This window comes from Fusarium proliferatum (genome assembly GCF_900067095.1).
Source record: "Fusarium proliferatum ET1 genome assembly, contig: FPRO_scaffold012, whole genome shotgun sequence".
In the NCBI taxonomy this organism is placed as follows: domain Eukaryota; kingdom Fungi; phylum Ascomycota; class Sordariomycetes; order Hypocreales; family Nectriaceae; genus Fusarium; species Fusarium proliferatum.
Genome location: NW_022194801.1, coordinates 1,081,588 through 1,104,970, shown reverse-complemented (window position 1 = coordinate 1,104,970; position 23,383 = coordinate 1,081,588). Strand labels below are relative to the sequence as shown.

Below are 23,383 nucleotides of genomic sequence, written 5' to 3'. Positions count from 1 at the left end.
TAACAGAACGCCAAAAATGCAGTCTGGTTTGTGAAGATCAGGAGATTTAAATGCGGCGCAGTGGGAGAGTGAGTGAAAGAAAGATAAATGCGGTTGAGGCAGAGATAATCGAGGAGGGGGAGGCAGCGCAACGTTTCACTTGAGTGGGATCAGCGAGATTCCACTTGGTTCGTGCACTGACTGTTACTGGGTTAAGGTTATTGCCTCACTCTGTAACTCTCGTCAATTCTCATGCCAGTCTGTACCTGGAAGGTCATTTTCTAGACCTCGGGGAGCAAGAAAACATAAGACCTTCATATAGGGTGCCAAAATAAACTCAGTAAAAGATATCCTAAACTTAGTGTAGATATTCTAAATTTATGTAAAGTTACCTACCTAAGTAAGTCTTTTTGTCATTTAGGATCAAGGTCTCGACTTTTGTTTCCTCCCCTAGCTAGACACGTCAAGTCGTCCCCCGTGCTCGCTGCCCATGGGGAAGAGAGAATCTGGCTATATCCACACTGGGTCCGGGGATGGTCCTGGTCCCTGAAGCCATCGTGGTGGGCTATTACGTACAATAAACTGAATCTTACATGAGACGATGGAGTAATCACTGACAAGCCTTGAACGGTACAACAAAGTAAATCGTAATTATTGTCATGTCTAAATATACATAATTATCGCATTCAATTATCCCTCGTCGGCTGCGCGCGCTGAACTTGTCTAGATCCTCCCGCGATAACAGCCGTCGGCGGTTGCTGATACACAAAGTCATCACGATCCATCTTCCCGGACAATTCATCCCGTGTAATAAGCGAATCGTGACTCTGCGTTGGACTAACAGGTCTTTCGCCCGACTTTCGCAAATCCTCATCTTTAGAGATCGAGTCGCTTGTGTCATGTGACTTTGCCCAGATTCCCTCTGTCGTACGAACATGATCCTCATCCTCCCACTGACTGTGAGCTGTGCGGGTAAGTTTCGTAGGCTGCGATTGGGAACGCGAGTTTGAGTAGCCAGAGTAACTGTTTGACTCTTTGAACTTCTTGCGCTTGACACCACTGTCGCGGAGGAACGAGCCTAGCGCGACGATATTGCCGACTGCTGTGGCGGCGAGGATCTCAATTGATGCCCACATTGTGCGGACGACTTGAATACCATGTGATTCGATGATGCGGGGGATGCGATATAGCGTGATACCGACGGTGAGCAAACCGAAGCTGAAGAGCATGATGAGAAGGACCTTGCGCTTGGTGGCGATTTGGGTGGAGAGGATGATGGGGATGGGAAAGGCGATGAGGACAAGATCGGTGAAGGCGTTGCAAGCTCCCATTGTGAGCATCTGCACGAAGCCTTGGCGGCATTGAGGGCCAGGGTCGGGAGTGACCTGCCAGTAGTGAGGGAAGGGTTGACATTCTGCGAGGTCGCTTATAAGGACGGCGAGGAATGTAGCTGCAAGGGTTGCACGCATGGCGTGGATCATTATACGATGTGATCTTCGTCGAGTAGCGCCAGCAAGACGTTCAAAGAACTCGAGGGTAGTGAGTTTAAGGATCCAAAGACTGCACGTCATTAGCTTCATTCTCATCAATCAGTGATGTGTACTTACATGGAAGCGTAGAAGACTCGGCTCGCAAGCACCATCTTACTCCCCACGATCCTCTTATCGATATCTCCATCACTCAACTTCAACCCATCCAAGTTGACATTATTTGTTCCATTCTTGAGAACAAAATGAACACAAACAGCCCTTAGAACCAACGGTATAAGCGCACCGGCAGCGATCTTATCCTCCTTGAGCAGCTTCTCGACTCGTACGTATCGACCCGACATTCGCGTCAGGATGATCGCCACACAAAAGACCGTGATCCACCATGATACAAGCAGCGTCGGCTTATCCTCGTAGAACTGGCGCGCATCGGGGGCGTCCGAGTAGAGCGGCATATCGGCGGGCTATGGCCCTTGAAGCCTTTGGAAGTATAATGGAACCAAGTACAAGGTAAGTTTTGACAATCAAGGCAAAAAGCAAAAGCAAAAGCGAGGGGAATGCGGGACATTAATGAATCGACTGAAGACTGCAAGCAAGGGGTGCTTCCCCCTGGTCAACTTTATCAAGGGCCCAGACAATTCGAGGTCAGACTAAGCGGCGCAGTTGGGGTTGGCTGCAGTTCGATACGGTTGAGGGTGATGGCGCGCACGTCAATGGAGTTTGACGCCAGGGGCATGCAGCCACTAAAAGCCTCCATCATAGGTTAGTCGTTGACCACAAGCGCAATTGGCTCGATCTCGAACCAATGACAGATCACAACGGGATCACATATGAAACTGTTACCGATAGCTGGGACAAATTGCATCGTATCATGTCTTGCGACTTCGGTGTCAATTATGCCTGAGCGCAATTGTTAAATCAGCTCTTGGCGACGTGCAGCGATTGCGAAATCGGCAGCGCTGCTGAAATGCGGTTTGGCGTTATGGGCCAGGCACACGGCGACTTTCCCCTTGTAGAAATGGTTAAAAGATTGTGGCGGCAGGGATGAAAAAGCAGTTCCAAGCCAGCCAGAGCCAAAAAGGAGAGAGGAATGGTCTGATAAGCTGCAAAGAACTGATTGCGTCGTCAATCTGAGTCAGCCAATGTGCGCTATAATTTCCCCTGATAACGATCAAATTCCTCCGGGCCAATAATTCCGAGTGCTGTTGGTTCGCAATGTCGCGCTGACACGTGGGAATTGGACGCCCTAATCACAAGCTCAAGATCCAGTCCCGTCGGCATCAATTCAGCCACTTTCACTGTTATTCATCAGCAATTAAACGTCGCGGCAATCTTGCTCGTTTAAAGAATCTGGGGAAATAAAGCTTTTACTCATGAACCGTTTGCCAGAGTCCGGGGAAAACGTGGTGTTCGTAGGGCCAGCCATAGAAAAGTCTTGTCGTTACATAAAGGAGACGTAACAGTTTGACCTCCCGTCTGCTGGGAGAATGAATTAGCCCCTGCAGAAAGATGCGGTGGAGTTGCGCTGTGGATGCCCCCCCTCAAAACTTTCTCGGCCATTTATCTCGGGTGATTCGGTTCTGCACTTCGCTGGTGATTACCTAGACCACAATTGCACCGAAGCTATCTTTTATTAATTCTCGAGCCGCTCCATTCTCGAAGACGATGGCTTTGTTCTTTTTCCTCACTAGATGTTTTTAAGTGCGTCGATAGTGTCGTGCTAGAAGGAAGTGGTGTCATATGCCCCAAGCCACGAATCAACAACTGGGTAAACTGCACTTGACCGACCCATTATCACCACATTTATGCATCCGATTCATCCGGATATATCCATCCCTTTCTTGACGTCGCAATTGAAACCCTCCATCGTCAAATTACCAACTCCGTGGAAAGGAAATGCTCTGACAGTCCCGCGGCTTGGCACCAGGTACCGCAAATAGACGGGACAGGCGGGTCTAACGCTCAGAACGGGGTGATCCTCCGGGTAGTCTAGCTAGCGGACGGTATGTGCACGCTATCGCTTCTTAGTGAGACAGAAAACGGCAGCTGGGCTTCATCAAGGTTCAGTTGTCAGTTTAGTTGCTTCGACTATCCGCATCTAGAATACTACTCATCTTAGTCTGTTAATTCCGCGGTTTTGGGTCTGGTGATGTCGGCTCTTGCAACAGATTTGGTGGTGCTGCGTCGCCACCGGCAAGAAGCTTCCGCGATAAGGGGTCGGTGTTGATTGCGCGGGAGTGAATTGTGATTCAAACAAGGTGCTGCTGCATAAATTGGCTGATATAGCTCTTGCGACTGCGTTTCCTGGTTCAGAGCGGTGAATCGGCAAGCCTATCATTCGTCTATCATATCCACGCGTCGTGTTGTGTTTCTCAAAGATAACAAACTAGAAGCAAGACTTATTGAGTGAAATAAATGCAGCAGCGACATAATGTAGTCGATCAACTAGAGCCAATCCTGGAGTGTCAATTGAACACCAGGCAATATCCCCTCTTCCCCAGAGCTATGGTCGTATTCATACCGCTCCATCGGTTCCGGCCCCTCAAGCCACGTGGTTTGAGATGTAACCCCCCGCCGCGGAATGAAATGTCAAAGAACGGAGAACAACCCGCCAAGAAGCTATAACTTTCAGCTGTCATGCAAGCCGCTTCCAATACAACCTTGGACATGAAGTCGACATCCAAAAAGAGGTTGGCTTCTTGGCAATCTTGTACGAAACCGGTATACAGCTCGAGTATCCTTCGGCAGATGAAACCATTTCTTACTCTCTATTTCCATAATCGTGTATTTCCGCTTTTGGGTAGCTAACTACGCTGTTTTGATTGCGCCCTGGACCACGGCGTGGACTATTCGAGCTATGGCTAGGCATTTCTCCTCTTCAAACTTTCGCCCTACGATTTGGACACCTACTGGAGCCCCGTCATATAAATCTGCGTTGTCTGTAATCATTAGCTAAGCCTAAAAGCCCCATGTAACGGCCCATCGATTGCGGTGTAATTCCGAGGGCCAACTTACAAGCTTGCCAATTCTTCCTATCAATCTCACCCAGCGGTTCATATCCCTCATTAAGAACATCAATCCTCTTATCCGCTCTGATCGTGGGAATAACGACAGCCGTGTAATTCGTCAAGTTCATCGCATCAGTGTACGCTGCACTATCTTAGCACCAGCACATGAAACAACGCCTCACACTACTAACCTCCGTGGTAGAACTTTCCGGGTATCACAGCTGCATGAGGCGCTACAGGCATGAGAACAGCATCTACGATCTGACCTACGAGATGTTAGTATTTTAGATTCACACGACCGTTTCTTAGATACCATCTGAGTCCGCGGTTGAGTTCCAGTAATCGGAATACTGCCGCTCGTACTCAAGACCTTGGATTGTAAGATCCTGATACTTGAGTAACTCCGTCGGGGTTTTCAGACTGAGGCCGTCTTTCAGATCTGGGATTAGAGGCTCGCCGGATCGATTAAGGTGCTGGTGGATGTCGTGCGCCCCGTCTGCGCTGAGAAACCCTCCCTGTAGCATCTTGTCAGCGCACTCACATGTTCAGGTTTGAGTAACTTGCGTGAATATTTGTTGCAGTTTCATGTGATGGTGGTTTCCAGTCAACGACCTGGCGTTCGTCAGTCGTAAGCTTTGGCCTCATTTGTCGCCGCGTACCTTGTGCCCAGCTTTCTTCAGCGCATCGACTACTACCGTCAACCCCCGAAGAACAGGCGGGTGTAGTCCTACCATCCCATCACACCAAAAGACGCCCATCTTCAGTGGCCTCTCGCCAAACTTGGCGTTCCCTTTCTCATCCGCTCGCCTCCGATACGATTCCATGACATCTTTTCGAAAGGGAATCGGTATAACAGCTGGGTCTTTCATCCAAGGTTCCCTTCCAAGAATAGCCTTAAACACCACCTCCAGCGCATCAATCGACGTTCCCATAAACCCAATTGTAGACCGATATGTATCCTGTCCAGGGTTCGTGTTCGCAACACCGCGATAGCTTAGTCGATTCGATGTGGGCTTTATGGAAAAGATTCCGCAAAAGCCAGCTGGTATCCTCAGCGATCCACCGATATCTGTACCAACACCAACCGAGCTTCCGCCCAATGCCATAAGCGCTGCCTCACCACCTGAAGAGCCGCCACATGACAAGTTCTGATTGATCGGGTTTAATGTCTGGCCAATGAGGTTGTTCTTTGTCTCGCCAAATAGGAGGGTTTGAGGGAGGCTTGTCTTGCAGTATAGCACTGCCCCGAGGGAGAGTAGCTCGGTGACGATCTGGCTTTCTGCCGTGTGAGACTTTTCAGGGTTGATTCCCAGATTTCCGCCTATCCAACCAACGTAGCCCATTGTGGTATCGACACCTTTCACGTGGAATTGGTCTTTGAGACTGATAGGTAGACCATGAAGTGGTCCAAGCGCCTTTCCATGTTTGGTGAAGTAATCGTCCAGATACCGGGCGCGTCCAAATGCTTGATCAAAGAGGATTTCGTGAAGACAATTATTCTAAGCTTGGTATCAATCTCACATTCTTGCAGGCTCTTGCATAGAACTTCACTTGTACTCACGATCTGATGAGCCACCGCCGCTCGTTGACAGAATGCCCTCACGACCTTCATCGTTGTGAGTTCTTGTTCGGACACAGCCTTTAAAACCTCAACAGTCTTTAGAGATGTGATAGAAGCTGTTTCTTCGTCGAGGAACCGCTCAATAAAAGATCCCGTGATGTCGCGTTGGCTGTGAGCATGTTCGAGGTCCTCTGAGGATAATCTCCATTCTGAAGGGATCTTGTCTAAGGTCGCGGCGCGCTTGACTGCTGCTCGAGCCTCCCACGAGTTCTGATCCATTTTTGACAACTGAAATGAATGTTAAAAATGGATTCAAAGGTCAGAGTTGAGAATAATTAAATTTCGGGGACAGATCTGCAGCCTGTACGATGCCGATTTATCGATGAAAGGAGTGCAAGAATGAATGACGACGACATCTGCAGTTCTAAGACATGTGATGAAAATGGCCCGCACGCATGTCAAGTTCGGAGGTTCGCGTTTATGATAGTCCTTTTTAATGTTATTTTTATTTTTATTTGCTAGAGAAGCAAAGCGTAGCGCTGAAAAACGCTTTGCAGTAATGTGATCACCAGTATGCCTAACTTAGTCTTGCTCTGCAAACAATTAACAAATCCCGCTCGTGTCAGGATCCCTTTGAGAACTGCATCCTTGACCTCGCGATCAGCCAATTGACCAGATCCTCCCAACGTCCACAATCAACCGCCATGTCAAAATACGAAACAAAACAAAGTATCATGTCTTCCGAATGAGGAGCAGCGTCCATCACAATATGTGTGACAAATCGAAAAACTGTGCTCGTACTGGTTCTCGGAGCTGCCCATAGCGACGTGCGCGCTCCTCTGCACTACGCAGCACGTCACTCTCAGGTATAGTCATCTCGACTGCTCTAAGATCGACACTCGCAGAACGAGCAAGCCGTTTCGCGGAATTGAACTTGTCACTTTTGTACATCTTTGACAGGATCGGTCCCACAAGGACCATCGCAGCAAGGGCAAGCTTCGTTTCCTTCACATCGTACAAATACTCTGTCAACAAGGCCTGGATCTCCTTGCCACTCCAGCCCCAGTACGGCTGTTGATACAAATCGTCTGTCAAGGTCAGCCGCTCGACATACTTCGGGATGAGGTAGCGCAGCGGCGAAAGGTGTTCACTCTTCGATGGGCCAGCGATGAGGATCCATGGGACAGTGAGAATGCGGAGATTTGAGAAGTCGTGTAGCTTGAGAGGCGAGCCCTGCAGGGCTAATGGCCAGAGTGGATCTAGCCCTTCATCCAGGACATTAATGTTGTCAACAACGAGGAGCTGTAGGCTTTTGAGTTTCAATCGATGGCTTTTCAGTGAAACACCTAGTGTGGCGACATCCAGTCTCTGGGAGTTGGTGGAAAAAAGATCTGCCAATGGATAGCAGCCATAGGTATACTTCAGATCATCGAGATTGGGTGCGAGGGAAAGAATTCGCCCAAGTTCCCCTTCACTGATTCGCTTCAGGTTCAGACATCTAAGATGTTCCAACTTCGCCGTGATGGTGAAGGGTCGTGATGCCTCGGGAAAGCTGCCTGAGATGGAAAGATTCTCAAGCATACGAAGATGAAAGAAGCTTTGGTAGATGTTGTTGAAGCTGAAATGGATGTGGTGGTACGTCGCACAATGGTTGTCGACAGTAACATGGCGGAGATGCTCGAATTTATGCACGTTACTGCCTCCTGGGTTGTTGTAGCTCTCTGGGCTCAATAACAGCCGGAGATAGCATATCTCAACAGAGAAGAACTCGCCAAGATAAAGGCTTCTGAGATTTGGAGTAAGTGCCACGACGAGACTGACGAGAGAGTCGATCTGGCCCTTCAAGAAAGCGTGAGCCCAGTCTAACCCCTGGTAGAGATCTAAAGCCTTGATGAACTGGACTGCCCTCAACTTGTCTTCATCTGTGAGGTGGAAGATTGGCGTGGTCGGAAGTTCGTCAAGTTCTCTCTCGACAAAGTCATATCCATCGAAACGCAGATGCTGAACAGCTTGAGCCAGGTCAGGCCGCCACAGAAGAGTTCGTAAGACAAGTACCAGCGGGATGGAGCGCCATCCGGGACTGAGGCTAGGGCAATTGACATCGACCTCTCTGTGAAGAGCAGGCTGGGCGATGCTGGCGAGGTGCTTGTTGACGCGCGACAAAGCAACGAGACCCTCTTTGGGCACAGATTCTAGGACTTGGAGCTGGATCTCGACGGGGCAAGCGAGAAATCGCGAAGGCTGTCTGTGAAGGGGTCAGATCAGCAACCCAGAAAGATGAAAGAGACTTACTTGGGCGCTTTCGGCTTGCGTTTCTTGGGTACAGAGAGAGGAGGCATATTCCGCGAGGAACGGGTCCGTATGTCGCGTGTACCGCCGCGATTCATGGTGAACACCACGAAGAATGAAAAGTTGATAAGGAAGAAAAACAAGCGATGTGACTTTCGTTGTGAGAGCAAAGGAAGGGGGAATGAAGAGGCGACGTCGTAAGTTTGTTTTGAGTTGGCTTGGTGACTTTGAAGCCGTTTGCCTGTGTCACGTGGTATCACAGTGAAGCAGAGCGATGCGTTTGCAGTGCCAAACAGATGCCAGGCAAACAAAGGGCTTATATACTTTAAGGACAGCTTTATTTAATGGTGTTGATATTCCTTGCCAGTGCTAGGCACATCTGATGGAGAATATGAATATTCACTACTTGTTTTCCTTAAACATTTTAACTGGAGTTCAAGATAATTCAATCTCAAGAGATCAATTACACACAACCTAATAGTCTATACGTTTTGAATCCATAGCATTTACTTGGCTTCTTCGATGTAAATATTATACTTGATGAGGATCTCAACTTCAAGTCCGTCCAACAACGGTTAGCGCAACTGACGCCATCACTCCAAGCCGGGTCCTCCTTATCTACAACGCGGGGAAAGCTTCGGCGAACTTGACTCTGCTTTATCATGTATTTATGCCCCAAGAATTTCCTCATCATGATCAACCGCCGGAAATGTCCGACACTCCCTCAAATCGTAAACGAAACAGCGTCCGACGTGCTAATGTGACGGCCTGTCAGCGATGCAAGTCCCGAAAACAGCGCTGCGACCAGAACATCCCGGCATGCTCATCGTGTGCCCGTGCTGGTGTGCCGTGTGTAAGCGTTGATGTAGATGGGCAGTCTATGCCTCGAAGGTATTGGACCCTGTCCTCTTTTCTTCTGTCAAAAGACATTGCATGCATGCTTACTTGAACGTCCTCAGCTACATCAAGAATCTCGAGGATCGCGTCGCTGAGCTTGAGCTCGCCCTCCGGAATCAAGGGATAGACACCGAGTCTGATGCCAGCCGAGCTTCCCAAGATGCTCTTGAATCAACACCGGAGGCGCACAACTCTAATGATCTGAATTTACTGCGCCTGCTAGTACCCAGGCCAAATGATATACAGCACCCCCAAGAGTCAGCTTACCATACTCTCCTTGATACCATCACTGTACCAGATACCATCAAACTCCCTCCCAAGCCAACCGCTGTCCAACTCACCGCCACATATTTCGAACATTCTAATTTCTTCTCCCCTGTCTTGAACCAGGAATTATTCCACGATACCATTGCCATACTGTATCAAGACCAGACGTCTCCTGGCCAGGGCACCTCAGTACCGAAATTCCAGCTTTGCATGGTCCTAGCCATCGCCATCAGACTTCTCAACAGGACGGATTCTTCCATTCCTACGACTGCATCCGACTCATTCTTTGCGTCGGCTATTGTGATACTCACAGACCGGCCGCAAGCTACCTGGAGAGGCGACCTTCAACATCTCCAAAACCTTCTCCTCATTGTACAGTATACCATTTTCGCTTCAAACCTCTCTGCGGCTTGGCACTTCATTGGTCTGGCAACACGATTGGCTATTGACCTCGACCTCCTCAACGAAACTCGATTGTCCGTGATAGAAGACGCGCATGAGAATGAGGCAGAGGTCAACAAGAGACGTCGAGTATTCTGGTCGACATACATACTCGAAACAAACCTCTGCGTTATACTCAATCGCCCAAGATCAATACCTGACGAAGCCATCTTCACGTCCCTCCCCTCAACAAGCGGATCCGAGTCATCAAGTCCACTAGCAAACCACTGCATCCTCTTCCGCCAACTAGAATATGAAATCTTCCATACACTCAACTACAAACCTCGTGCGAACGGCACCTTCTTCGATTATAAAGCCTGGAAGACGGGCATGAAGGATCGCCTTGTGGAGTGGCATGCAAATGTGCCTCCCTTAGACCCAACATCAAAGCTTGCGCCCCAGAACTTTTTCGACGGCGCTTTATACATGACTCTTGTCTATCTTTTCTCACCATCTCGTCACTTTCCTCACCTTTCGGAGGATGAGCTGAGAGATCTTGCGCAGTATGCTTCTACGAGTATTGAGCTCTACAGAGAGGGATTCAAAGAGGGCAAGTTGAGGTTCTACTGGCGAACGACACCCAACTTGTTTCAATCAGGTGCAGCCCTGATCCATTGTATCAAAATTCTTACGCTGCAAGGTGCAGTGTTTGACGTGAACGCCTTGAAGAGTCGGGTGTCTGTCTGTTCGACAGTTCTGTGGGGTATGGCAGAGCGGTATCCTCCTGGAGCTTCATACCGTGACCGCTTCGATGAGATGTCAGCTACTGTAGATGAAATGGCCTCAGAGCTGCCGATGGATATCTCAAGCGACTTCCTCTTTAGGCATAATGTATTGCCTTCGTTGGATCTGGATGGGGCAGCGACTCTATGGACGTCAACACCGCCCACTTTGGATCCGTGGATACTGGATCAAATATAACTGTAACAACAATCATCTATCGGCGTCTGATGAAACTAATTGATGATCATATTTGTTTTAATTTTCACAATTCAAACTCCTTACTTTGGTTTTCTATCGTAATCTAGACCAGCTCTCAAAGGCCCTGGAGCGGGTCAGGCGGTGCTGGATCACTCCTCAGACTCTTCTCAAACGCGGCCCTCAACCTCATAACCGGTTGCATGACCCAAGTGTTGTAAGCCAAAATATCCGTCTCCTCCTTTGGGTCTCTCACCACATTGAACAGATACGGAGACTCCAGCTTTCCAGACGATTGGTTGACCTTTGGTTCCCAGACCAGATGAAGCTTCCAGTCTTTCCACTTGACGGCGCGCAGCTCATCCTTGATGTAGAAGAGGAACCCTTCACGCTGGGATTTGACGGCAGCGGGATCCTTGAAGAATGCTATTTGGCTGATACCATCAATAGGTCTATCAGATGGTGGTTCTGAGCCAGCTATTTCAAGGATGCTTGTGAAGATATCGGTGACGTGGACTATCTCGTTGGATGTTACCCCAGTCGGGACTTTTCCCGGCCATCGAATGATAAAGGGAACTCTCAGGCTTCCCTCCATGGCAGTGTGATATGTGCCGGACCAAGGCCCAGCAGTACCCTTGTAGGGAGGTCTGAACTCAGGTCCATTGTCAGAGGCAAATATCAAGACCGTGTTGTCGCGAACTCCAAGGTCGTCAAGATGGTCGATCAACTGACCAACTCGGTAATCCATCTCAGCCATAGAGTCGGCAAACTCTCCCTGTCCCGTCTTCCCTTCAAAGTCGCGATGCGGTAAAGTTGGGAAATGCAGATGGACCAGAGGATGGTACAAAAAGAAGGGCTTCTCTGCTGTAACTTGGCGCGATAGCCAATCTTTTGACTGGTCAACCAGCATCTCATCGATCAACCTTCTCTTATCGAGGTCATACACACAAACGTTCTCGGAGTCCTGGCCAGCGACACCTTTCATGATATATGGCAACTCGGCAACTTCAGGTGTATATCCCAAAGCCGACGTAAACTGACTCTCATCAGTCGTCCTGGGAATCCCAAACCACTCATCAAACCCCCTATCGGAAGGGTACCGACCAGGGACATCACCAAGATGCCATTTCCCATGATGAGCCGTCGCATAACCCTCTGGCTTGAGACACTCAGGCAGTGTACGCTCCCAGTTGGTAAGACCCTGGGGAAACCCGGCCGGGACGGATTGTCGGCAGCCGGTTCGGATGGGATAACGGCCTGTCATCAAGGCCGAGCGCGTGGGAACACAGTCACTCTCCACGTTGAAGTTGTGAAGAAGAAGACCTTCGGTGGCGAGCTTGTCGATGCGCGGTGTTGCAGCGCCGCGAAGAATGCCTCCGCCATAGCAGCCTAACTCACCCCAACCGAGATTATCGGCTAGGATGAGCACGATGTTTGGTTTTGCTGGATCCTTGGACATTTTCAAAATGTCTTAATTTCTTTGACCCTGAGTTCTCTGCAATTGAGTCAACTTCATTTAATAACTTCGCTGTGAGCTCATTATCCTCGTCAATCGCGTATGCTCAAGGGCTCAGCTTGAAGCCATCGGCGACTCGTCCGAAACCCCACATTTTCGCTCATCGCCGACGCTCACCTCCGACGACTAGATCGTCTCCCTCTTGGATGATCTAGCAAACCTTCTTGATGGGTAAAGATACACGATATTGACATTCAATGGCGTGCGCATCAGATTGTCTTTGATACCTTATCATGGTTGTGAGTTAGAATTCTTGGTATGGTGATGAAAGAGTATAAAGACAGATGATAGTCGACGACTGGACCATCAATCCGATACAGGGCGTGAATAATACATGAACCCGGCATCATCATGGCTCTGGATCCTTCTTCCGAGATGGGTTCTATCAAGGCTGATAAAGAAACTCACGATCTTAATGATGCGCCGCAGTCAATTGTCGCGCAGTCTGTCTGGACAGAAGACGAAGAGAAGGCAGTCGTCAGAAAGTAAGTTGACAATCCCCTTTTCCACTTAATGCCCCAGGCTCACATACCAGACTCGACATGATCCTCATGCCTCTCCTTGTCCTCGGCTTCTACGCCCTCCAGCTCGACCGCAGCAACATCAGCAACGCCCTAACCGACACGCTCACAACCGATCTCAACATTACCAAAGACGACGTCAACCTCGGCGACCAGCTCATGATGGCCGGCATAATCATCGCCGAGATCCCCTCCAACATCATCCTCCAGAAGCTCGGCGCACCGATCTGGCTTACAGGCCAGGTACTCATCTGGGGCACTGTTGCGCTGACGCAAGCTTGGGTCACGAATGTGCATTCGTTCTTTGCGACGCGTTTCCTGCTGGGCTTCTGTGAGGCTGGGTTCATCCCAGGTGGACAGTATATGCTTGCGCTGTTTTATCGAGAGAAGGAGTTGGCGCTGAGAACGTCGATCTTTTATTTCGGGAATTACTTTGCTACTGCTACCGGGTCATTGATCGCTGCGGGTGTTTTGCAAATGGGCGGTATAGCTGGTCTGGCTGGTTGGCAGTGGCTCTTTATCAGTTCGTTCCTCTTGCATTTCCCCGTCATGGGTGTTGCTAACATCAAATAGTTGAGGGTATTTTTACCCTACTGGTCTTCGTTGTCTTCATCCTTCTTCTCCCTCGATCTCCAATTCATACCAGACCTATTCACGGATGTTTCGACCTCTTCACCTCTCGTGAGCGCGAAATCATGCATGCCAGAATCTATCAAGAAGACATCTCCAAGACCGAGGCCCACGTAAACATCACCGTCCGAGACGTCGTCGTCGCCCTCGCCGACTACCGTATCTGGATCCACACTATTCTCAACCTCGTTTCTCTCGCGCCCAAGGGCGGTCTTCAACTCTACGGCCCAACCATCATTCGAAGCCTGGGCTTTAGCAAGATCAACTCCAACCTTCTAAACTCTGTCAGCAGCTTCCTCGTCGTGTTTCTCAGCTTCGCCATCGCTTGGGCATCCGACAAAACGAAACAGCGAGGTCTGTGGTGCATGGCCGCGTTTCTTTGGAGTATCACATTTGGCGGCGCTTTGTTTGGATCAACTGATAAGGATAAGTGGACCAAATACGCGCTCTTCACCCTCTTGAGCAGCGGCAATGCGCTATCTCAGGGTCTCAATGATGCCTGGCTGAGTATCAATGCTCGATCTGCTGAGACGCGCAGTATTGGATTGGCGATGGTGGTCATTGGGAGCAATGCTGGTGGGTTGGCTGGAAAGCAGCTGTTTCGCGAGAGTGATGCGCCGAAGTATACAAAGGGTTTTCTGGCTATTGTTTTGTTGTATGCTGCTGCTTTGCCCATCACCGCTACGATTATGGGGGTTTATTGGAGGCAGAATAAGAAATTGGAGAGGGGGCTCGTTGAGAATGAGGATGGTGTTGATGTTGATGAACGGACAGGAAGAAGCCAGCGCTTTCAGCTGTAGATGGGTTTTAATTGCAGTCGATCTTCTATGCTCGATCATTTTGCAGTCCTGCCTATAGTCTCTTTGTTAGTTCAATTCGAGAGATACACCATGATAACAATGCCGGTATCAACGGCTTATTTCCCGACTCTAAGAGTTCCTCTTCAGTGGGGAAAACCCCGATGACGGCCCAAACTCACCGTTCCTAACCGCAAAAGGCCGCTCCAAGCGTCAACCTCCAATGAGAATGCCCCATCTCCACCTCTGAACCTCAAATACCGGTCCCGGGAGTTCAGTTCAGTTCAGTCTACCCTGCCAGCCCAGCCCTGTCAAGCTGAGCATCTGCACACCGAGACAAGATCTCCGGGCCATCATGGACTCACCTCACACGGACGAAAAGAACACCACTCTCACCGAGCAAGAACGAAAGTAAATCTCCCCGACCCCGCACCTCTCCATCCTCCCTAACAAAATGCAGAAAACTCCGCAATCGCTTATCGCAACGGGCGTTTCGTCGCAGACAGGCAGAATGTATCCGCGAGCTAAAGAACCGTGTAAATGCGGACCAGCGATCAGATAGTGAGCGCGTAGAAGCGCTACAGAAGGAGAATCGATTGCTGAGGCAGCAGTTGATTGATGTCCAGACAAAGATGTCAAGGATGATGGCATCGGTGCAGTTGTTGAGTGACTCGGTGGCTAAGACGCTTGACGATACTGCAAGTGGTGAGGGGGATGAGCGACAGAGAGATGAGCGACAGAGAGATAGGGCTGAGCGGGTGAATGGAAGGACGGGGAATGATGAGCATATCGCCGAAGAGTCCGCGCTGCAGTCTATTGATCTGGAGGCGTTTGATCCGTCGATTCTAGACTTTGATGCGCCGTTTTCATCATCGAGCGTCACTGGTAAGTACCAGCATTCATTTTATGACCTCAGGCTAATAATGATTGATCGAAGCATCAACAGACAATGGTATCTCGTCAGAACTCATCAATGTCTCTGGCACAAGCCCTTTTTACTCTCAGATCCCGAATATCTGGAGTCATGAGTATCAAATGGGAATGCAACCTTATCTAAATGCCATCAACGCAACAACTGAGTCAAGTCTGGTCCTCGGGAAAGATTACTCTTTCACCAATTCACCATTCTCAGATCACATTCAGCTACTTCAGCGAATGCTTAAGAACAAGCTTAATACTCTTGGATTCGTTCCAGAAGGTCATAATCCTGTCCAGAGGTATACGCCCCCTGCGTCACATCTTTAAAGCTTTCTAACTGGTGTAGTGTCTACCAACCAGTTCTCATGGTCTTGTCCATGTTCAACAGCATGACCCGTCCGGATGTAATGGCATGGTACGCCAAAACACGCTTCTACCACATCATCGAGCTCACAGCCTGGCAACTCTACCCATCCTCCGCAACCTTCAATAAGCTCCATCCCCGCTACCGCCCTACAACGGCACAGCTCGAGAATCCTCACCCGGGCATCATCGACTGGATACCCTTTCCCACAATCCGCGATCGCTTGATCCAGCTACACTCTGCAAACCCCCACATCGACCAGATCTTCTGCGACGCTGTAACTGGCTACGTCGTTGAGGCGCTCATGTCGGATCTCGTCCTAGGTGCCCCGCAGATAACGGTCTACGTGCGTGTAACAGACCTCATCAACACCATGTCGTCCGCTACATCCGAGAGCGAAAACACAATCGCCATGCTTCCCGCCCCGGACATCTCAACGTTATTCTCATCACCTGCATATGCTCGCGCCGCATTCAATAACTTGAACATGGACAAGGGCGCGGGCTACTACAAGATCGACCCCGCCTTCTTCGAAAAGTACCCTGAGCTCTGGGACCAGGCCAGCGATGTCACAGCAACGGGAATGCCACTGAAGCCAAAGCATCAAAAGATCCTGACCTACCCAAAGCCGCTCGACTCCTCGACTGTGGAGACTTATCGAAGCTTTATCGATTTTTCTCTCGACGCGGCGAATACGATATCAATGTCCCCATGATCCCACCAACCGGGCCGGTTCTCGTTATCTCTCAGGAAAATTAACTCCTCACATGATGCAATATACGCGTGAGGACGGCATTATTAGCGCAATTGGGTTTGGTAAAGTTTCGGGAAGCGTAATGGAATGTTGAGTAAACGACCCACCACGATAGGTTTGACTAACACACCAGTTACTAACACCTCGATTCTGTGATTCATCTGTGGATCATCGAGTGGGGGGTGAAATCATCTATATAGAAATGCCAGAATTAGTAACTACAGCACCATCACAACCACCATTTCTAATTCAATCGTCAAAATGCCGTCTCAAATACCAACCTCAATTCCTCGCTATAGTTTCATGGACGATTATAGCGAGGGTGCACATCCCGCTCTTCTCAAAGCTTTGATCACCAGCAACACAACCCAAGAAACCGGCTACGGAGGCGATACATACTGTGATCTCGCACGGCAGCGAATCCGTCGCCATCTCGGCCGCGACGACGTTGGCATATTCTTCGTGCCGAGCGGGACATCAGCCAATGCCATCTCCATCGCCGCATGTCTCCGGCCTCATGAAGCCGTCATCGCTGCTAGCTCTGGCCATATCGTGACGAGGGAGACAGGCGCGGTAGAAGCAAGCGGTCATAAAATCATCAACGTCACACCTCAGAATGGAAAGCTCACGCCTGCGACGATCGAGCGTGCGCTAGATGATAATTGGCATTTTCCTCACATGGCGAAACCTCGGCTGGTGTATATATCCAATGCAACTGAGATCGGGACCATATACTCTCGCGCCGAACTCGCAGCAATAAAACAAGTCTGTGAAAAGAACGGTCTCATTCTCTTCCTCGACGGCGCTCGGATCGGCACCGCTCTCGCCTCAAAAGCAAACGACATGACCCTCTCCGACATACTCGAACTCACAGACATCTTCTGGATAGGCGGCACAAAAAACGGCGCCCTTCTGGGCGAAGCCGTCGTCGTGAAAGACGCCCGCCTCTCGTCCGAGTTCGAATTCTACGTCAAGCAGCACGGCTCCCTCCTCGCAAAAGGTCGTGTCATCGGCGCGCAATTCGCAGAGCTCTTCGAGGGAGATCTGTACTTTGAATTAGCGCGCAAGGCGAATTTGGCTGCTGAGTCGTTATCGAGTGGTATAGCGCAGGGAGGATTTTCGGTATATGCTGCGACGGAGACGAATCAGGTTTTTGCGGTGCTGCCGTTGAGTTTGATCAAGGTGCTGAAGGAGAGCTTTAGTTTCTATGTTTGGGAGAAGTGCGGTGATGATGAGGCTGTTATCAGATTGCTTACGACGTGGGCGACGGAGGGGGCGCAGGTTGAGAGGTTTGTGGAGATGGTGCATTCTTGGACTGTGTAGACGGCGTTAAGGATGAAAAGTTGTGACGGATCTCAGCTTTGGAATAATGTTCTTGCTTGTTGATGAGAGTTGGAATACCTGCCTATAGACAAATAACTAACTGCGACATAATATCTCGTTTTCGACCCTGGGGTTTACAGATTCGGAGTCCTTATATTCCCTCTGTCGGGAAGTATCAATATGGCTGCCTCGCTTTGATGTCCACGACCTCTAACTTGGTGCCAATATTCTAAAATTCTGTTATCTGCGTTGGACATCTCATCATGCTCAGGCTTGCTTAGTCACCAGTAAGCGACGAGAAGGATTCACGCCATTTGACCGCTTAACTGACGTCGACCATTCTCTCCTTACTAGTCCTTTCATACGACGATCATGGCAGCCGTAGATTCAGATTTGGAAAGGGAATTCAGGTTTCTGAAGTACCTTGACGATGCTGATCAACGCCAAGACCCGATAACCGTAAAGCGCTCGGCCTATTGGTGCTACTGCGGTCCTCTCCTCGACCCTCCAGGGTCATCACTACCTGATAACTTCTATGACTTTGAGAGTCAAGTCTTTACAGAATCTATTCGCTCTAAATTCATTCCTTTTATGAGCTACATCAACAACCTTCTCCTCAATAAGGGGTTTAAGGATTACTTCCTTACAATACGCGCTACGACACCTACTCATGAGTTCGATCAACCAAGATGGCATGCAGATGAACTCTTCTTCACTACAGATGTACTCCCAGGCACCCGACTAGGCCTCAAATCGCAACACCAAAAGCATCATAAAAATACTGGAACGGACTGGAAGATCTGTACTACCCTTCTCGGCCCCTCAACGCTCTTCATACCCTCATCCCACCAACCTTCGGCGCGCAAAGCACAAGAGTCCGCTCGTGAGTCAGCAAGCACAGAGCATGAGTGTGTGTCAATCCGTTGTGTTGGCTGTGCAGCTGCAGCAGATGCTGTACGCGATGAACTCGCTGCTGTATTAGAACCCTTTGGTGTAGAAGCAGCAGAAATAGGCGAATGCTCTGTGTTCAAAGTTGGCAGGGAATCTGGAGCAGTGCACTCTGAGCCTTGTATGAGCGAGGGAAATAGTGGAAGGGTTTTTATCAATGTCGTGCCAGGGACGGAGGACGAGTTAAGAGTGCTGATGCATGAATGGGGCATGCAGTTCCCTAGACAGTGGTGGGTTGGAGGGAGATGAAAGCGAGACACTCAAGCTGTGTATAAAATTGTAATTATATAACGCTCGCTTCTTGATACGCTATCTGAGAGCCTTATTTTACTTGGTCTTGTTGGAAAAGTCGGAGATTGTTGGTCTCATGGTCAACACGTGTTTCGTCGCGTTGAGGCTTCACAGCATGGGGCTCGGAGAGAACTGCAGGGTAGCACGGACACATGACAATTAAAGATTGACTGAACCAGCCTTTGTCTCTTGGTCTTACGTCGCAAGCCATTATCTCGTGAAATATCTTGTCGGAAGATGTCTTGATGCAAAATTTCGACAATGGCTGGAGTAATACAGAGAGGTTAAGGCAGGTATTCACCATATTATTCTACAGACCGAGCTGCTGTCCACCAAAAATTCGAACAATTGTAACCTTATCACAGTTCCACCGGAGCGCCTCCACGATCAACGGGATCTATTTTCTGTTCAATTCGGTGAACGACATGTCTGTTTGTTTAGTTGCAAATAATTGACTTTCTCGCCTCACAGGCACACTGTACCAATGCGGCTCTAGAGTTTCACGTTGAAATCATTTGAGGGATCCTTAGGTCCCCAACCGCCCCGCCACTTCCCGACCATCTCGGCCGAGCACAAAATCACCACTCCCTCTACAGTACGACCGTCAGTTGACAACCTGGGCTTACAATGGTGTGACAACCTTTAATCCAGCCACGGTCATTTCCCTCCATCCAACTCGCTGATCTCAATCAAAGCTCAACGATAACCTTCTCCCGCACCAGTGAGTAAAACGGCACACAGCAGATTGTGGCTTGCATCAACAGGGTGACATTTCGTCAAAGCTTACGGGAAGTTGACGTGGCGCTGCACGCCGTTTTGCACAGCGGGTACACCATGTACCAGTCACTTAATTACCTTACTAACCTCTGTACGGGATCCGAGTAGTCAATGTCTCGGGACGCGTTAATTCAAGGAGCTTGCCCTTTAACCCTCCCGTGCGCTGTTTCAAATAACCTAACTCAGATCAGCGGGATCTGGAAATAACAAAAACCCCGTATTCACTGTGTTACCATACGACGGTGCATGGGGGGAAGGGATAGCTAATCTCACAATGGCAAGGCGCTAAACCCGCACCACTACCACTGCGGAGCTGACGTGACCCCTAATAAGGGACAGCGCATCAGGGAGTCTCGTATTATCTATCCCCTCTGCAGATAAAAAAACGACCCTTCGACTGAAAGGCTGAACAAAGGGCGTTTTGTATATATCCACAAAGATATTAAATATTGTTCCTTTATCTTCTTTTATTTCCCCTCTTTTTGTCGTTTCCACGTCATCGTAAGAACCCGCTTGTAATTATTTCGTTGGCCTCTACTGGCGTTACGCTACACGAGGCCCCCCTCCCTCCTCCACGAGATTAGCGCCAGGCACAGATCATCCAAGACAAGGCCCCCCCCTTAGCTCTGCATGTTGCATTTGCAGGTGGTTTTATATAGAAACAGTCCAACAGAAAAATTCCCGCCATCTCCATTTTTAGTTCTTCCAACCTCTCTTGCTCTGTTCTCGAGGTTTCAATTCCCATCTTCTTTATTAATTGTTTCGTTTCCCCGGTCACTCACTACGCCGGGTTAACAAATTCCCATCTTATTTCCTTCCCCTGTCTTCTTTTTTTCTTCTATTCCCGATTAACTAAAAACATCTCAATTGATTTGGAGAGATGTTGTCCGCTCTTTTCCTCGCCATCGCGGCCCCAGCGTTGGCTCACGCTGCCGCTCCCCAGGAAGATGGCCTTATTCGCTTCCCCCTCAAGGTTTCCACCGGCGCGCCCGTTGTAAAAGGCGTCACCAAGCGCCAGAACGAAGTCGCCCTCGAGAGCCAGCAGAACGGCTTTTTCTACAGCATTGACGTTGAGCTCGGTACCCCGGGGCAGAAAGTCACCGTCAACCTGGACACGGGCTCTGCAGAGCTCTGGGTCAACCCCGTCTGCTCAAAGGCGCAGCAGCCTGCGTTCTGCGAGTCGTTTGGTCACTTTGGCGAGAGTAGCACTTGGGTTAACCTCAACACTACTGGCGGTGTTGTCTACGGCACTGGGTATGCTTATTGGAACTATGGCTACGACCATGTTGTCATTGGATGTGAGACAGGCCGCATTCCTCACCGTCGCTGAGACATACTGACTTAATTAGCTGCCAATATTCGCAACCAAGTTTTCGGTGTCGCATACGATAGTTCTTTTACCAGCGTCGGTATCATGGGCGCTGCGCCTGATCTGAACGGTTGGGATGCGCCCTACCCCCTCGTCATTGACAGCATGGTCCGACAAGGTCTTATCAAGAGCCGCGCATTGAGTCTCGACATCCGTACCCTCGATAGCGATCGCGGCGCCGTTATCTTCGGTGGTCTCGACACCAAGAAATACACCGGCCACCTCGAGAAGCGCCCCATCATCCCCGCCGAGTCCTCCCCCGATGGTCTGACCCGGTAAGTCCCCCACGCTCAATTGACGAGCGCGCCGTCTAACAGTCGCAGTTACTGGGTTCACCTCGACGGTATCAGCATCATCCAAGACGACGGCTCCGAAGACGCAATCTTCTCCCAGACCAACGGCCAGCCCGTCCTCCTCGACAGCGGATACACCGTCAGCGCCCTCCCCGGCGCCATCTTCAACAAGATCGTCGCAGCGTTCCCCACGGCCCAGCGAACCCCCGGCGCTTACGTCGATGTCGATTGCTCCGTCGCCGATCTCAAGGGCACCGTCGACTTCAAGTTCGGCAACACCGTCATCAAGGTCCCCTACGCAGACTTCATCTGGCACAACGACGATCGCTGCGTTCTCGGTGTCTTCCAGGACGATGAGTTCCCTGTTCTCGGCGACACTTTCCTCCGCGCTGCCTACGTCGTGTACGATTGGGATAACAGGAATGTCTGGCTGGCCAACAACGAGGACTGCGGTACTAACCTCGTCGCCATCGGTACTGGCCCCAATGCCGTGCCTGACTTGGTTGGTGAGTGCGGCTCTGACTCTACCACTACTTCTGGAGCTCCTACTTCCACCGAGACTGCGTCCGAGTCCGTCACCGAGTCGGTTTCTTCTGCTGAGACAACCGCCGATACCACCCTTTCCTTCTCTACTACTCGTTACTCCAACACTACTTTCACAACCTCCAAGCCTGGATCAACCTCCACTGGTGGATCTGGCAACACTTATGTTCTCCCTACTACTTCCGCTCCCTCTACGACCATCACTTCCACCGTCACAACCAGCAAGGTCTACACGGTCACTGCCTGCCCTCCCAGCGTCACCGACTGCCCCGTCGGCCATGTCACCACCGAGATCATCACCTCTCTCACAACATACTGCCCCGGCTCCGAGGCCACAGGCGTTGCTCCTCAGCCCACCAAGGCTCCTGTCAAATCGACTCTCACATCGACCCGCGTGTACACCATCACTTCATGCCCCGGCTCCGGCTCCTGCAACAAGGGCGACGTCACCACCGAGATCGTGCACAACACGCAGATCATCAACCCCGAGCAACCAACCGGCGTGTTCACCATCCCCGAGGCTATCCACTGCGGCTTTGGAAACTTTGGCTGCAAGGAGGCTACCACAAAGGGATACCGCACCGTCACCATCACATCGGTCGTCAAGGCGCCCAAGCCCACTCCTGTTCCTGGTTACTGCACTACTTGCGGACCTCCTGGCTCCAACTCTCACAACAACGGTACTTTCACGGGCCACTACACCAAGCCTGGTTATGAGCAACCCACCAAGGGCCACGCTACACAGGATTACCCTGAGCCCACTGGCACTGCTTCCAAGCCTACCGGCGGCAACCCCCTTGAGGAGCTTAACACCTACAAGCCTACTCACGTCTACGCCCAACCCCCTAACACCGTCGCTACCGTCGTCAAGCCAACCGGTACACCCGTCGGCTCAACACCCTCGGAGCCAACGGGCACCAGCCCCGCGATCGTCAACGGCGCGAGCGCATGGAACGTGCCAGCGCTTGCGGCGTTTATCGTCGGCGCTTTTGTCGCAGCTCTATAAAAGGAGATAATGGATGAGGCATTTAATACTTATTTAATTGGGTGAAGCGTAGATACTTTTTGCGATGGTAGATATGGGATGATATTTTCCCTTTTATTTTGTATCTGCTTCTAGAAGCGTATTATTCTTAGATTGGATATTTACATCTACTGGATGTATTTATACGACATTAACTTTTTATGACAGCCTCTTGTAACTGCAGGTGATGCACTTGGATGAATTGATCAAGCTGAATTGAAGATGTGACTCAAAGACTGTTCCGAAACTGTCGGCTTGCATTCATCCGACCATGACAACAGCGGTTATTTGAATTGCCCAGGGTGCGCATCCTTCATTGAACCATATTCCAGTCGTATTTTATTTTCTCTTGTCTCTATCATCACGCCCAACTTCCTCAAGATGGCCAGTCTCTTGATCAAAATCAGCCTCGCAGCCACCGCCCTTCTCGCAATTCTCTTCCAGATCTACCTCAAAGAAGCAATATGG

At 50.1% G+C, this 23,383-nt stretch overlaps 10 protein-coding genes across 10 annotated transcripts; 6 read left to right on the top strand and 4 right to left on the bottom strand.

The window, feature by feature from the left end:
* Positions 1-665: 665 nt before the first annotated feature.
* Positions 666-1,921, bottom strand: FPRO_13481 (uncharacterized protein; the record flags this gene model as incomplete). Its single annotated transcript, XM_031222939.1, has 2 exons — positions 666-1,539; positions 1,587-1,921. The coding sequence occupies 2 exons, from the start codon at positions 1,919-1,921 to the stop codon at positions 666-668; spliced, it is 1,209 nt and encodes a 402-aa protein (XP_031088347.1).
* A 2,353-nt stretch (positions 1,922-4,274) lies between these two features.
* FPRO_13480 (putative general amidase) lies at positions 4,275-6,314 on the bottom strand (the record flags this gene model as incomplete). The annotated part of the gene is made up of 6 exons (XM_031222938.1): positions 4,275-4,405; positions 4,482-4,616; positions 4,666-4,740; positions 4,788-4,989; positions 5,134-5,973; positions 6,036-6,314. 6 exons carry the CDS (start codon positions 6,312-6,314, stop codon positions 4,275-4,277), a joined length of 1,662 nt encoding a protein of 553 aa, XP_031088346.1.
* A 483-nt stretch (positions 6,315-6,797) lies between these two features.
* On the bottom strand, positions 6,798-8,422 carry FPRO_13479 (uncharacterized protein; the record flags this gene model as incomplete). The annotated part of the gene is made up of 2 exons (XM_031222936.1): positions 6,798-8,280; positions 8,328-8,422. The coding sequence occupies 2 exons, from the start codon at positions 8,420-8,422 to the stop codon at positions 6,798-6,800; spliced, it is 1,578 nt and encodes a 525-aa protein (XP_031088345.1).
* An 835-nt stretch (positions 8,423-9,257) lies between these two features.
* FPRO_13478 (uncharacterized protein) lies at positions 9,258-10,850 on the top strand (the record flags this gene model as incomplete). The annotated part of the gene is made up of 1 exon (XM_031222935.1): positions 9,258-10,850. One exon carries the CDS (start codon positions 9,258-9,260, stop codon positions 10,848-10,850), a length of 1,593 nt encoding a protein of 530 aa, XP_031088344.1.
* A 115-nt stretch (positions 10,851-10,965) lies between these two features.
* On the bottom strand, positions 10,966-12,306 carry FPRO_13477 (uncharacterized protein; the record flags this gene model as incomplete). Its single annotated transcript, XM_031222934.1, has 1 exon — positions 10,966-12,306. One exon carries the CDS (start codon positions 12,304-12,306, stop codon positions 10,966-10,968), a length of 1,341 nt encoding a protein of 446 aa, XP_031088343.1.
* A 408-nt stretch (positions 12,307-12,714) lies between these two features.
* FPRO_13476 (uncharacterized protein) lies at positions 12,715-14,314 on the top strand (the record flags this gene model as incomplete). Its single annotated transcript, XM_031222933.1, has 3 exons — positions 12,715-12,848; positions 12,899-13,407; positions 13,458-14,314. 3 exons carry the CDS (start codon positions 12,715-12,717, stop codon positions 14,312-14,314), a joined length of 1,500 nt encoding a protein of 499 aa, XP_031088342.1.
* Positions 14,315-14,666: 352 nt separating this feature from the next.
* Positions 14,667-16,308, top strand: FPRO_13475 (uncharacterized protein; the record flags this gene model as incomplete). The annotated part of the gene is made up of 4 exons (XM_031222932.1): positions 14,667-14,722; positions 14,772-15,196; positions 15,249-15,528; positions 15,576-16,308. The coding sequence occupies 4 exons, from the start codon at positions 14,667-14,669 to the stop codon at positions 16,306-16,308; spliced, it is 1,494 nt and encodes a 497-aa protein (XP_031088341.1).
* Positions 16,309-16,608: 300 nt separating this feature from the next.
* Positions 16,609-17,670, top strand: FPRO_13474 (uncharacterized protein; the record flags this gene model as incomplete). Its single annotated transcript, XM_031222931.1, has 1 exon — positions 16,609-17,670. The coding sequence occupies one exon, from the start codon at positions 16,609-16,611 to the stop codon at positions 17,668-17,670; it is 1,062 nt and encodes a 353-aa protein (XP_031088340.1).
* A 372-nt stretch (positions 17,671-18,042) lies between these two features.
* Positions 18,043-18,867, top strand: FPRO_13473 (uncharacterized protein; the record flags this gene model as incomplete). The annotated part of the gene is made up of 1 exon (XM_031222930.1): positions 18,043-18,867. The coding sequence occupies one exon, from the start codon at positions 18,043-18,045 to the stop codon at positions 18,865-18,867; it is 825 nt and encodes a 274-aa protein (XP_031088339.1).
* Positions 18,868-20,566: 1,699 nt separating this feature from the next.
* Positions 20,567-22,897, top strand: FPRO_13472 (uncharacterized protein; the record flags this gene model as incomplete). The annotated part of the gene is made up of 3 exons (XM_031222929.1): positions 20,567-20,984; positions 21,036-21,330; positions 21,379-22,897. The coding sequence occupies 3 exons, from the start codon at positions 20,567-20,569 to the stop codon at positions 22,895-22,897; spliced, it is 2,232 nt and encodes a 743-aa protein (XP_031088338.1).
* Between the last annotated feature and the right edge of the window lie 486 nt (positions 22,898-23,383).